At 49.5% G+C, this 14,320-nt stretch overlaps 1 protein-coding gene across 4 annotated transcripts in view; it reads left to right on the top strand.

Moving 5' to 3' along the window:
• The window catches only part of LOC120601148 (homeodomain-interacting protein kinase 2), a 104,895-nt gene that overhangs the window by 56,752 nt on the left and 33,823 nt on the right, over positions 1-14,320 (top strand). Inside the window, exon 3 of one of the 4 annotated variants that reach the window (XM_039860828.1) lies at positions 2,223-2,468. The exons of the other annotated variants lie outside the window; for them this stretch is intronic. Coding sequence (XP_039716762.1) covers positions 2,223-2,259 — 37 coding nt within the window. The 3' untranslated portion in view covers positions 2,260-2,468. Of the gene's footprint in view, positions 1-2,222; positions 2,469-14,320 lie in introns of those variants that run through there. 4 annotated transcript variants of the gene reach the window in all.

The raw sequence follows: 14,320 nt of genomic DNA on the forward strand, positions 1-14,320 counted from the left end.
GCACACACACGACGGACAGCCCCCACCACGCACACGCAGAGCACACAAAGACACACACCCCCTGGAATCAGAGGCGAGGGGACTTGGGCCCGCTGTGGGAGAAGCACGGCTGAGAGAGGGGATTCTCGGTGATGTCGCCTTCAGGTGCCCATGTCCTGAGGAGTGGAGCTGTAGGTAATCTGTTTGCTTCTCACCTCACCTTACACGTCCCTGCCATTTCTCTACTTGATTCTACATTGATGCCAGTTATTTTTTATTTTTATTTTTGGAGTAAGCAGTACATCAGTGCAGAGGTATTTCCACTATCAGTGTGACCAGCAGACTAAAACCAAAACCAAATATTAAGGTCTACTTTCAGGAAAAACAAACAAGGCATTCCATTCAGGCAAAAGATAGCCAGAGATTAAAATGTGTAGATTTTTTTTGTTTCTGCTCTGGGCTATTTAAAATGCTCTTGTCTATTAGACTTAATTTGAAATACTTAAGACCATTCCTGGGACCCAAAAATGGGCATATAAATTTAGGATATAAAAAGTGGCTGGTAATCTACTTTTTCAGAATAATCTGAGCTTTCTGTCTGATTCTTTTGGTTGCAGAGACTTTTCGAGTTGATTCCGTGGTTGTTTTAGGTGGGAGTGGAGCTATATTTTAATTCAGTTCAATTCAGACATTCATGGGGTGCCTGTGAGACCTGCGGTCGATCTGCCAAGGGGTGCGAGGTGAGGCTGGAGCTCTAATCACGAGTTCACGGTTTCTCTGAGGTTAGAAGATGCAAACTGCTAGAGTTTAATTCACACGCTTTGATATTGCGGTTGTTTGATCACTGAGCAGATATTCATGGAGACTGCAGGGAATGAATGATGAGCAAAACCAGCTGAAGAAATTCAAAGTCGGGGAAAGATTTTGCAAGATGGGTTAGTAGGGAAGGTTTATAGATCAAGAGCCATATTGAAGGAACCTTGACTCGGGTCTTAAAGGAAATAAGAGATGCAGGTTGGAGGAACCTGGGAGCCACGGAGACTGGGATAAATAAGACAGGGTGGGGGCATGACAGTGACTCCTGGAAGGAGTCGAAGGCCTGGGTGGGAAAACAAGGGTTAGGTGAGTGAGGGCTGACGATGGTGATTTTGATGTAGGCCTAGGGGCTTGGATTTAGCGAGGAGTAATTTAATGAAGTTAAGGATATTAATGAGGTTGATTAATTGGAATGGCAAAAAAAAAAAAAAAAAAGATTTAAAAAGTTGGGAAGAATCCAGAGGCTAGGAGACAATAGTAGTTCCTTAGGATTAAAGGGAAAAGGCCCAAGCATATAATGGGGGATCCACCACCCCCAGTATAAATGTTCACATTTTCAGTGCTTTTGACTTTTCTGGTACTGTGATTGCAGAATTGGCTTAGAGGGAATAGTTGTTTGTTTGTTTGTCTGTCTGTCTTGCTGTCTTTCGTTCACTGGCTTTGCTTTCCTTGAGGCACGGTTCTGAAGCTCTGGTCTCCAGGATCTGGTTTCGATTCCCATCACTGCTTTCGAGTAAGAGGCTCTGGAAGGAGAGTTGAGAGACCTTAGCTCCCGTCCTGGCCCTGTCTGTCCCCAGCTAACCGTGTTCCACTGAGTCATCATCGTTAGAATGTCAACTGTGAGCCATCCACACTCCTGCATCTGGATCCTATTATGACCAGAGCCTGTGTTTATGAGACCGTTGGCCAGAGTTTAGTCTGTGGCCAGGGGACAGTTTTATCTCCTGTGGGTTTACCTTGGCCCCATTAGTCCAAACTGGGACCCCTCCATGACCACCTCCCCATCAACAGGGAACGTGGTGGCATCTTCCAAAATGCCTTACGGGCATACCTCGTTTTATTTCGCTTTGCTTTACTGAGCGTCACAGATGTTTTGGTTTTTACTAATTGAAGGCAAGACCTTCACCAGCAGAAAGATTACGACTCATGATTATGATACTCACTTTACAGCGGTGGTCTTGGAACCGAAGCCACAATATCTCCAAGGCGTGCCGTAGGCTAAGTCGCTTCTAAAAAGGGCCATCGCTTTATAAAGCCATGAACACGAGTAGTTTCAAAAACTGCATAGCTTGTGCGGACGATAAAGTATAAAAGGTGACAGAGCGGAAGAGAGGACAGATTGAAAAGAGGAGCCAAAAGTGAGAGAATGCATCGCAGGCATTAACTTTTTAAATTAATTTATCTTTTATCACTGATACAAACAACAGGAAAAGCTGCTGCTTTACATTTGAAGATATTATGTGAAGCAGCCAACCCGCTGACGGTCGCATTCGCCGGGGAGATGGTGGAAAGTACGTGAGGGCTTTTAGGGCTGCACCTATTTTCCGAGGAGACGTAATCAGTAAGTTACCTGGGTCATGAGGTCATCTTCAGTTTTCCCTGGCTCATCTCTTGGACCTTGAGCTGTAGAGTGAAATAATTTAAAATTAAACTTTTCTTTCCTATGAAATGAAGTTGGAAGCTGTGTGTATTTGAGTGTCTCTCTGCCTGGGTGCCCCGGTCCCAACGCATGCACTCAGATAAGTCCGCGCATGACACACGCAGGCGTAGGTGGGCTTGCGAGCACCATGAGGACAGAAGCTAACACTCAGCTCTAACAGAGGTGGCGACGTGCTTGGATGCCCACCACGCAGAGGGAGATACACACTCACACGCGACAAACGCGCGTGTATAAGCAAGGACAGCTTGCATACCTTCGGAGACATTGAAATACCTCACGCCTTCACAAGTCCCATGAGCCAGCCCAAGGGACAGAAGGCTCCCAGCCACAGGTACAGAAGCATGTTAATGCTCCAGAAAGTTGGCCCAGTTTTCCGCCTCGCTGCAGAGCCGCCAAGCACGTCTCCCCGAACCCGAGGGCAGTAGGGCTGGAACCACTCTTCAGCTCGAGGTATATATAAACCAGCCATTTTTCAAGAGTGATCCAAGGACCCTCCTGCCCCAGAACCACCCAGGTGCTTGTTAAAAATGGAGATTCCTGGGCTGTAAAACAAATGTAAGGATCGGGCTCTCTGGGGGTGGAGCCAGTGACATACATTTAAACGAGGGCCACAGATAACTACTTTTTCACTTTTGAGGTGTGATTGGCATACGAAAGCTGTACGAATCTAATGTGTACACCCTGATGAGCGTGGAGATAAGTATACATCTGTGAAACCATCACCACAATCTGCGCTTAACTTAAACAGACCCAGCACCTCCAGAAGCTTTTCTCTTTTATCGTCCCCGTCATTATTATTCCTTTGAGAACGGCCGCTGCAGATGGCTTGGATTCCGGAGTCCGTCGCCCACAGTGGGTGTATTGCAGGGAGTGCCCCGGCAAGGTGTGGGAGAAGCGGGGCCACTGGGGACAGTCGGGCATCAAGTAGTTGGGCTTTCATCTGAGTGGTTGGCAGCCCCCTCATGGGGCCCGGTTGTTTCATTACTTGTGGTCAGACCCCTTATGCCCAATGGCGGTGACAGTGAAGATCCAGAAACAGTGAGTGTGGTAGGAGAGGTCGTGTGAGTTGGCGAACTGGCGAGTGGGTGGTTCGGAGGAGAACGATTGGAGCTGGGAAAGCAGACGAATGACCGGAGAATCAGCATGCGTTACTCTCTGCGTGACCACGACAGCTGTAGCGCTCACTGCCGAGCAGGTACAGGCTCCCTGTAGCCACAGCTGCGTCTGGAGCTGTAATCCTCACTGATGCGTCGGACGAGTCATTTTCTGAATTCTGAAGATGTGCCAGACCCTGTGCTTTTTGAGCTGAGGTTTCAAGAATGAGTAAGAGTGCCCTTAGCTATACAGTTCTGCCCCAGTCTGTAAGGGAATGAGCCGCGCCTGGGCAGCCGGCGGTCGGGTATGCCAGCCACCTCCGTCCTCTTCCCGCCCATCGACATCTCTCGTTAAACCGGGAAGGCAGAGCCTGTCACCCTTGAATCGTGTTGCCCCTTCTCCTGGCTCTTTGGGCCACTCGTACGTCCTAAGTCTGGGGTGCTCTCTCCAGTAGATGGGCCCTGTCCCTCCCGCCCTCGGCCTCCCATGGCAGCGGGTCTCCGCATCCCAGTTTGGGCCGCCCGTTCCCCCTCCTCTGGCAGCCTCCCCACAGAAGAAGGGGCGAGCTCCCAGCCACAGCTTTGTTGAGCCGGTGATGTTCCCTGTGTCCCCTGCCCTCATTGGCTGCTGGCCTACAGGGTCTGAAAGCTGACGATCGGGGCTCTCGGCATGTCAGGCTGTGGCCCTGGTTCCTGGGCACAGGTGGAGATGGTGACATTGTGGGTGCAATTGCTTTAGGTTGGGTGTCCCCAAAAGCAGAGCCTGACACCGGATGGAGACACACTGGGTGCAGGGAGTCTAACTGGGAGATCTCAGGAAGCGGGAGTAAGCAGTGGGGCGGGCCGGGGGTGACGCACGAAGGAATTAGGGGGCCACTCCATTCTACCGCCCGGGGATCATGCCCCAGGAGGGCGGGAGGTGGGCTCTGGCTCCCCCGAGGCTGAGGGCCCTCAAGCGTGTTAGCTCACTTGGGCCTTTGTGTGGGCTGAGCTTCTGGACTGGGTGGGCCTGAGCAGACTTGGGAGCCTGTGAAGCAGAAAGCAAGGTGATACGGTGCACAGAACAAACTCTGAAGTCAGAGGGAATGCGGCCCAGAAGGCCCCAAAGTGTGAGCTACAGCAACGTGCCCGGGACATCCGTCCTTGTCCTCCCCACCAAATACATGTGTGGCATCTTTAAATGAAAGAGTAAAGAGGAAATGCCATCTTAGGTAAATTTAAGGACCATAGACTCAGAACAGAATTCAGAGTCGAAGTCTAAACTGGTTTTTTGGGAATTGGGGATCTAACATAAAATCTCAAAGTAACGAATCTTGCCTGCGCCCCACCCTCCTTTTTTATCTGGCTGGCCTGCCAGCAGAGGTGGGAGAGAGAACACTCCAGCAGAGGAGGTATCCGAGGGCCTGAGATACGAGTTTGTTAGAAACGGCGGAATTACTCTTCCTCTGTGTTTTCTCTATTCGTGCTCAATAGATATTGTAGGTACCACTCCCCAAGGCTTCTTTGTAGACTGAGTGAATGACTAAGTGGATGAATGAATGAATGAATGAATGGTACTAGCGGCTTAAATGTTTTTTATCTCAACATACACTGTCACACCAGAAACCCCCACATGCTCGGTTTCTTGTCTTTCATTGAAGTCCTTTCACTATTTACCTAAACCTGGGGCACATGGCACCCAGCACATCTCCAAACCCTGGATCCTATGGGCCCCCAACATCAGCCTCTTGGGGAGCACACACTTCTTGCCAAAAATGTTCGTTCCCATCTAGCCTTCCACCTGTGAGACTGCAGCTTAAAACCTGAAGACAGCTGACGCGGTGTTTAACAGATTAGTTCCCTGGAAGCAGCCAACATCTGTCATGTCCCAGCCTTCCCATACAGAAAATTAGAGGTGGCTTCCCCAGCGTGACGCAGGGGCCGAATGCAGCAAACCCTGGCTGGAGAACCTGGAGGTGTGGCGACAGCGCCATCCTCCGGGCCTCTAACCTCCTATCTGCTTTTCTGTTTTCGAGGCTTCGTGGACATGCTAGACACAAGCCCTGTAACTTTGTCTTCATACTCGGGAGCTGAATGAACAAAGGATCCTGCAGACAATACACTGTACACCACCCATATGTGCCTGGTGCATGGTAGGCACTCAGTGAACCTTAGCTGCTGTTATTACGTTTTACTACTACTGTTATCATCGTCATCATCTTTATCATCCGTTCTTATCATCCCTACTATGTGTGGTAGGCAGACCTGGGTTTGAATGGCGGATCTGCTAGTTTATAGCTGTGTGACTTTAGGCAAGTTCCCAGACCTCTCTGAGGCTCATCGTTCTTTTCTCTTGTAAGAGAAACACAACAGCGGCACCTGGGGTTGTTACGGGGACTCAGTGAGATAGCCACATGTGTGTAACTCCCCCACGTGCGGTTTGCCTGCCACACAGCCTGCGTGTCGTTAACACTATCACACTTTGCCCTGGGCTCCTTTCACAGTGTCTGTGCCTCTGGTTTAGCATTTTTTTTTATTTGGCCTGATAGCAATATTAGCTGCTGACATCCCCAGCATTCCCAAACTTCTTGGGATCGTGCTTCATTTCTTTTTCATCATTGTAGACAAAAGGGGGGCCCAGCACTGTACTTCACGTTCAGTAGGTGCATCATTAATGAGGGCCTAGGTGTTGGGAGTGTGTTTAGTGGGTTTCTTTCAGTTCAGGAAGGGACACTGCCAAACGCAGCAATGAAAGGGTTAGTGTTGGAGGAGAGGGGTGACATCTCTCCCCTGAGTTGGGAGGGACACGTGGGGAGAAAGCAGATGCACCATTCTTGACTTGAGGACATGGCCTGTCGCCATCCTGCTGCAGCTGGCTTGTGTGAAGTTCAGCTGCGAAGTCCTGCACTCTTTGGTCTGGGCACAGAGGCCTCGGGAGGGTGGGGACCGGCGCCCCGGAAGCCTCCTGAAGTTATAGTGCACTTGACACCTGCTGTGACTTCTGCATCCACTCCCCTTCTCCACAGGCATCAGACTCCCTGCAGAGACTCCCCTGAAGGCAGCGTGCGTGCGTGTGTGGGTGCGTGTGGTAGATGTGAGTGTGGCAGGTGTGCATGTTCACTTGCAGTCGGCAGAGTGGCCCATAGACTCCAGGGGCGTTTGGATCCCCTTCTGGTCCTGATCCATGTGACTCAGGAAGTGTGCTCTCCGGTCATCATCTTTTTATGTAAATGTTGACCATAAAAGTTTTTTGGCCGGAACATAAAGGACAAACTGCTGGTGCCACTTCTTTGTCATCCAGTGACCTCCAGGGAAGGAGTTCTAGTCCTTTGGCAAATAAAAATGCACAAAGTGTGAACCCCCAGAATATAAATACATCTGGCACCGCGAGTGAGATGTTCTCACTCGTGAAAGTTGAATATTCACCCTTGAGTCACAGCCAAGAGATCCTGGGGAGAGGGGACGGCTCTGTGTCCTGATTGCGGTGGTTTTACCACAAATTTATACATCGCCTAGAATGCATAGAGCTCACATCAGAAAACTAAATTAAAAAAAATTTTTGATTTAAAATCCGTTTACCGCTAAAGACCTCTGAGGAAATTGTTGATATTATTAAACCCTTAATCCTTATCTTGCCTAGTTTTTCTTCCTGTTTTTGTTTTGTCGTGTTGCATTTGGGTGGGAGATATCTTTGTCCCTCCTGTGACAGGATGGCCAGCAGAGTAACAGTCATTTCTGGAAACAGCCAGATAGGGGAACCTATGAAAACAAGTCTGGGGAATAAACAGCTGCTGATGACAGATGCACTGTGATTGGTTAGTTTCTTTACATGCTGTTTCACGTGTAGGTCATGGACTTGTCCTCTAAAAGTTAAGGACAGTGACCAGTAGAAAGAGAAGTGACTAACCATTGCCTCTGAAATGCGAAGACTTTGGAAGTTGAGAAAGAAGGTTAAGTCTTTGTGGAATTGAGTCATCGGCCTTTGTCGTGCCACAGGGTCCTGCCCTCGGCTCTTACATTATTATGGCCATGGCCAGCACAGCTAAGTGTAAAAGTTTTCCCTAAAATAGTTTTCTACGCCAGCTTCACCCTACAGCAAGCCTCCCGCTGAGGGGATTTTCATGGTTATTACAGACAAGTCGCTGGTTTTGCAGGAGTGGGTTATCTTGTCTATGTTCTAAGTGACAGGCCTTGGAGAGGAGCCCCTGTCCTCGGCAGTGACCCCAGGCTTGGTGAGGCTGGTTCCCAGCAGCCCAACCTGGGCCATGCACCCCAATAACTGGGCTGTGGCCCAAGGCCACATGCTGGGCACAGAGCCATGTTCCGTCCTTTCCCTCGCCACTTACAGGAGCTTGCCACTTGCTTCCTTGGAAGAAGTGAGAGGGTCAGCAGCGCGTGAATGTCCTTTCACAATGTCCTCTGCAGCTCAGAGCGGCCAGTTTAAGACATGAGTTTTCTGTGGCCCTCCCAGCAGTGAGAGGTCTCATTTGCAGATCTGAGCTCATGGTCACCCCACCCATTTGCCTTGCCACCGAACCCACCTGTCACCCGTCATGCCACTCAAGCTATCCTCTGCATTAGCTCCAAAGCGGCTGAGGCTGCCCTTCCCTGCTCTTAACGTTTCTTCTTCTTTCTCAGAAGCCACTTCCAAAGCCCCTTTCACGATCCTGTGTCCCACCCTCTGTTTCCTGCTTTGGCTTCTCCATTTCGATGCCTAACCTGGAATTCAAAGCCCTGTTCCTTGGCCCTAGCCTTCCCTTCCCCCGCGTGGCCTCAGCACCCAGCCTGCCATGAGCCCACACTGCTCCCAGGTTTTAGGGTGCCCCACCCACCTGGCCCCCCAAATCCAGCTCTACCCCATGCCCTTCATGAAACTCAGGTGCCAAATTTGCCACAACCAAAAGCAGTTTCCTCCTCGGGACATTTGGATTTAGGATAATCTGTCTCGTTGCTCATTTATTCATCCATTTGACTCCTAAGAACATCCCACACCTCCTGGTACCAGGGTCTGGCTCTTAGACCTTGTGAAAGAACCAGGGCTAATGTCATCAGCCAACTTGCAGGGAGCTGAAATGACTAGCCACCACCAGCATAGTCTACAGAAGGGACATGGAGACAGAGACCTGGGTCTCAGCATCTCACCAGCTGTGTGACTTGGGCTGATTCTCCAAACTTCCCTAAGATGCCATGTCCTCAGCTCATTGGGTCAGATGATCTCCCACACCAGGACCTTGGCAACTGCGAAGGTCTCCGTAAGGCCGGAGCGTGTATTGAGCTTCACACAGCCCCTCCATGTCTTGCGTGTACTGGAGAGTGTAAATTTATTTCTAACCATGACCTGCCGGCTCCCCCTTTTCTATTTCTGGCCTTTCGTTTTTTCTCTTCTTCCTCCAGCTGTTTGTATTCTCGAAGTTCTCCCAAGCTACTCCAGGTGGACCCATCAGCAGTAGATAAGACATCTCCAGACACTGGGGGACACAGTTAAGCAAAATCTCAGCTCTCGCAACATTGCCATTTAATTGCTTTACTGTCGCATGTCAGGGCCGCCCCTGCAAGAAATGTATTTGTATGTGACTCTCAATTTGGGGCCATGCAGATCCAAATGAGGTTTCTGCCAGTGCTGACAAACAATAAGGTCGAAGATAGATTTTCTCTGAGAAATGTGCCATAAAATTTTTTTCCAACTTTTTATGTTTATATTCTGCCATGGTTTGTACAGAAAGATCATATCTTCACCTCGTTGCTTTGCTTTATAGGCTCTATTCAGCAAGGGTTATCACATACCTACTATGTGTGTGACGCTGCAAACGTCGTGGGGACAGTACCCCTGGCTTTGGGGAATATGCTGCAGCTTCTTTGGGAGAAACAGCTCTTCTGGGCACTCTCATTTGGGTGAAAGCCTCGAGAACGTAAAGGCACCAGAGAAATTAGAGGTGCCAAGTGGGCCAGACACCTCTCCATGAGGGGGAATTCTGTCGAGAAAGTCTCACGTGAGACGCGAATTGAAAAGAAAGGTCATTTATAGGCTGACAGAGGTGGGTGGTTTAACTCTAAAAAAAATGCAGATTTCAGAGAATAAAATGCATACTTATCCACAGAAAATAACCATTGGGAAAGCTGAGTGCCTAGTTCTCTATATGAACTAAACATGTTTGTATTTGTCCAGGCCTTTGGTTATGATGGTGACCCATTTTCTGAGTGTTCCAGGAACGTGGCTTTATGTGACTGTCATTGTAACAGTGAGGGCAGGTCCTGCAGCATCTCACTGTGCAGTCAGTACATTGCCTGAGGTCACCCGCATGCTAGTGACCCATCCCGGAGTGCAGCCAGTGTGTCGCACTCCGTCCAGGCGACTTCTGCCCCCCTTCAGGAAGCCAGGGGAGGTCGAAGACCCCAGGCCGTGACCCCCTAGAAATCCCATGGATGCAAAGGGACCACCTCTGACTCCTGCGGACAAGCACAAGAATGCGTTTGATCTAAGCAGTCACGGGTCTGTCCTACCTCTCACCCAGCTGCAGATGGGTGTGCCGAGTGATGATTCATTTTCCCCTCACGTTGGGAGTCCCGTGCATGCTGCTGCACGGACACCGGATTTGCATACTGCAGTTTTGCATGTCGCTCCCTCCCTGTCCTGGTGGAGGAAGTGAATCATGGTGTCCTTGACACGCTGGACAGCGCTGCCTCTGCACCGGCTCTGAAATGAACGAGGCTGCGGCAGAGGCCCGGCGGCGTGGGTGCGGAACTCAGTGCGCATGCGTGCTGGCGGGGCGTGCCGCCCCTCCACGCGTCACCGCGCCGACCGGGGCCGCAGTGGATTCAGGCACGGGTCAGCCTTGACCCCAAGAGCTTATCCCTAAAAACATAAACAGGATGGATGCAGGTAACTGCGATGCCAGGCAAAGAGCGATCGGTTCATAAACTTGCCAGAGTGCAAGTGCTGAAGTCCAAGTGCTGCGGGCCTTTGCGTTGGGTAGGACCAGCTGGTGCTTGGTGCAGAGGGACCCGCTCCCCGTCCTGCCCCACTCCAGCCCCTGCCCCGCCCTCTGACACGGGGTGTGCCGGAGCTCGAGCTCGCTGCTCTTTGCTGACACTTCCTCTGCGCAGTCTAACTAACTTCTTGCTGCCTCCGAGCCTGAGCGTGGTTTTGCTCTCCAGGCCCTTAAAGAGAAAGCGGGAAGAGACCTTGTGCATATTCACGTCATCCCCCTTTCCATCGAGCAAGACTCACCACACTTAAATACTTTCCATTTTGCCGGCACAGCATGAGAATTGCTCAGTGTATTTTGCCACAGAAACTGAACATGTTTCTAAAGAAACATGACAACATTGCCTTTCGTAGCAGGAGGGAGGGGAGGGAACTCTGCTACGAAGGAGCCGTGCCCCCTGCGGTCCTCGGGAAATGAGATGGTGCCCTGGGCTGGTGAGGGAGGTGGAGGATTCCAACGCCTCATGGCTCCCTGTCAGGGTGCTTGCTGCCCAGGCCGCACCCCTGCACTGACAGCCGGGGCGCCCCCATCGATAAGGCAGGCCGTTGGATCGGATGGAGGCGGGCTGTGGTGCTATTGTTTTTCTTATGAATTATACCTATCCTTCAGGATCTTACTCAGGTTTCATGTCTCTGTTTTTCATTCTTTGGCCACTCTGCTCTCCGTGCATCTCTCGCTGTGTGCTGTAAATTCTTGTTGCATTTAAAATCTGTGTTTTATGCCGCCTTGCAATTGATGAAACTTTGGGACTTGCATTTGCTTTGTAATTGTGTCCTGGGTTTTAGTCCTGGGCAGCCAGCAAGCTTGTAAATGTCCTCAGTGTCTTCTGGTGATTAAAATATTCTCCATACTTGATGGTGGGGTTTGAGGATTTGAGATTTCACAAGGCCTGTGAAAGGAAAGCTGTTCTATAAATCCCCTAAGTTTTGCCTGAGCCACAAAGGTCAGCATTAATGAAAATCATTTCAGGGATTTTTTTCATAAATTAGATATGTTTAAAAGAACTTTTTCAGGAACTTTCATTCATTGATGGTGAGAATGTAAAATGGTGTGGTCTCTGTGGAAAACAGTTTCGTGGTTCCTAAAAAAGTTAAATGTGAAATTACCATCTGATCCCCACAATTCCACTCCTAGGTGTTTACCCAAATGAATGGAAAACAGGATCTAAAACAGATATTCGCGCACTCATAGCAACAGTATCCACGGTAGTGAAATGCTGGAAACAGCCCCAGTGTCCATCAGTGGATGAATGGTTAGCTGACTGTGGTCTCTTCGTGCACTGGGACGTTAGTCCTCCATGAAGAGGAACAAAGCACCCATGGCTGCGACACCATGGGTGTGCATCCACAGCATCGCGCCAAGTGACAGGAGCCAGACACGGAAGGTCACGCAGCGTATGGTTCTCTTTATGAGGACCATCCGGAAATAGGTGACTCCACAAAGACCGTGCAGACTGGTGTTTGACGAGCAGAGAGGGAGGAATGGGGAAGCCGGTGACCGAGAGATGGAGGTGTTTTGGAAGTGCGTAGAGGCAGTGGTTGTGTGACGTGGAGAATGAACTACGTGCCACAGAATAGTTCACCATAAAGTTCACATAAGGCGAAGAGACCCCTATTTAAACATATCTAATTTATGTTATGTGAACGTTGTCCCAACGAATTAGTTTTTTAAAACAGAACTTTTTCAGAACTTTTTCAAGTTGGCATGGGATGAGGTTTTACTGGGCACTGAGGCTTAGGTCCTTTTTCCTTTGTTCGTACATGGGACCTTGTACATAGTTAAAATCGTCAGCTAGAACATGAGGAGCTTTGAGAGCTGTATGCGTGTAGGGACTATAGGAGCTGATTAAAAAGTCCTCACAAAAGCAAATATTTTAGGATGATTTATACTTTTCTGAGGCTAGGTTAAAGCACTAAAGTAAACTTTGTTTTTCTGGACTTGGGAAGAGGAACAGCTTTATCTTAGCTTTCTTTGAGGCCCCTGGGTACTCCAGTATGTAAAAGTAAAGGTTGGTGTTGCTCTGGTGAACATATTACCTGAAGAACAGGTGCAGTTCATGCCATGAGCCCGGAGTTCAGAGCTATGCCAGCCACCTCTGGTGCCTGCCCCCCCGCCCGCTCTCTCTGTCTCCCTCCCTCATCTCTCAAGGCTAATCTTTTCCTGGGAGAAAAAAAGATTTTGTGTATGATATTTTAGTATTCCTAACGTGTATGGAATAGTTGATTTTAGAGCTGGGAAACCTGAAATAAAACCCCGTTCTGCACCTTCCTGTGTCTTCGGGCAGATTACTGAACTGTCCTGTGCCTCAGCTTCCTGGTCCCTACGCCGGGGATAAATCACACCGTCTTATGAAAGTGTGAGGCTTGAGGGAAACCCACATGAGCAGTGCCCGGCTGTGGAAACCCACAGAAACATTAGCCTCTCTGCAAAGAAAAACACCACGAAAGTGTGTCGCCTGTAGAGCATTACCTCCAGGGACACACCAGGTGTTCCCTCCAGCCTCTTGCTCGACTCCCCCGGACCCTTTTCACCCTTCCTTACATCTGTGCTCCTCTGCGTCACACCCTTTCTTTGCACTGCTGTTTAGAGGAAGTGCAAAGTACCTGGGTCTTGTTTGGTTTCTTCATTGACTGTCTTCCCTAGTCAATAAGGACTCTGCATTTCCCCTTCCCCACTCCTGGATTGCCACATAGATAATTATACTTTGTTCTCACAGGCCTTTAGATGAGAAACAGATTTCCATATTACCACCTGTATATTTGCATGTTGGCTTTTTCCCCCCACTGTCAACGAAACCAGCCAAAGTTCAACAAACATCACACGAACCGAGATTTTCCAGGTACCGTCTCTTTGCCTCGGGGTCTCTTCGTCTGCTGTACACTTTCACCTTTGGGCCAGTTCTCCCAAGTCTTAAGCATTCATAATATGTCTGCTCCTCTTCAAATCTTGATTCGTTGTTACTTTTCTCTCCCCCTTCATTCGAGAAACATTTATGGGACACCTGTTCTGAGCAAGGCAGTGTGACCCAGGGAGTCTGAAGTAGGGAAAGTTAGAAATCACTGCGGTCAGAGTTAAGCTGTGTGAAAGGGGTAAGATTTCATGAAACTCTGTTTTTGTAGCCTCTCTATTCCCCAGTCATGATTTGGGGGTAATTTGTCCGAAATGGTTTTTGCAGAGTGTGTATTTCATGACTTTGTGACATCCCTTCCCTACATTTTTCCCTTGGGTGTTTGTTCTTCGGCCTCCTGGCAATTCGTAACAAGCTGTTCGTCCTATGAATCGTTTGGTAGAACAGCCCTAGTTTGTTCTAGTCCTTCGCTTTCCTCTGGCCTCTTGGAAAACTTTTTAATGTCCTCAAGCTTGGTTATAGCCGTTGGGCATAGAAGTTTTCCTCCTGGCGGCGCTGACACCAGGCCATTGGGCTGGCCTTATCAGCCCCATTTCTGGTTGGGGTGGCCCCAGGAGGTGATGCGGCCAGTCCCCCAAGGCCACCCTGCTAGCCAGGGGTGGAAGGTGGCTCCGGACCTTGTAATGGTCGTGCAGTTATATTTGGGCCTCACCCTGTGCTCTGGAGCCGCCCGCTGTGATGGTCACTTGGGTGACGAGGACCACTGTTCCCTGAGAACCTGGCCACGCTCAGCCTCTTTCTCTGATGATAGAACATATGTGGCCGCTGCCAGTGGGGGACAGTATGAATATTAATACATTATATTTCATTTTTATTACTTTTTATTGGGTTTTCATGCAGATGGTATTTGTGAGTGAAGTCCATGCACCGAGCTATAGGCATCTTGTTTTCTGGACAA

This window comes from Pteropus medius, unplaced genomic scaffold, assembly GCF_902729225.1.
Source record: "Pteropus medius unplaced genomic scaffold, Ma_sr-lr_union100, whole genome shotgun sequence".
NCBI classification, from domain to species: domain Eukaryota; kingdom Metazoa; phylum Chordata; class Mammalia; order Chiroptera; family Pteropodidae; genus Pteropus; species Pteropus medius.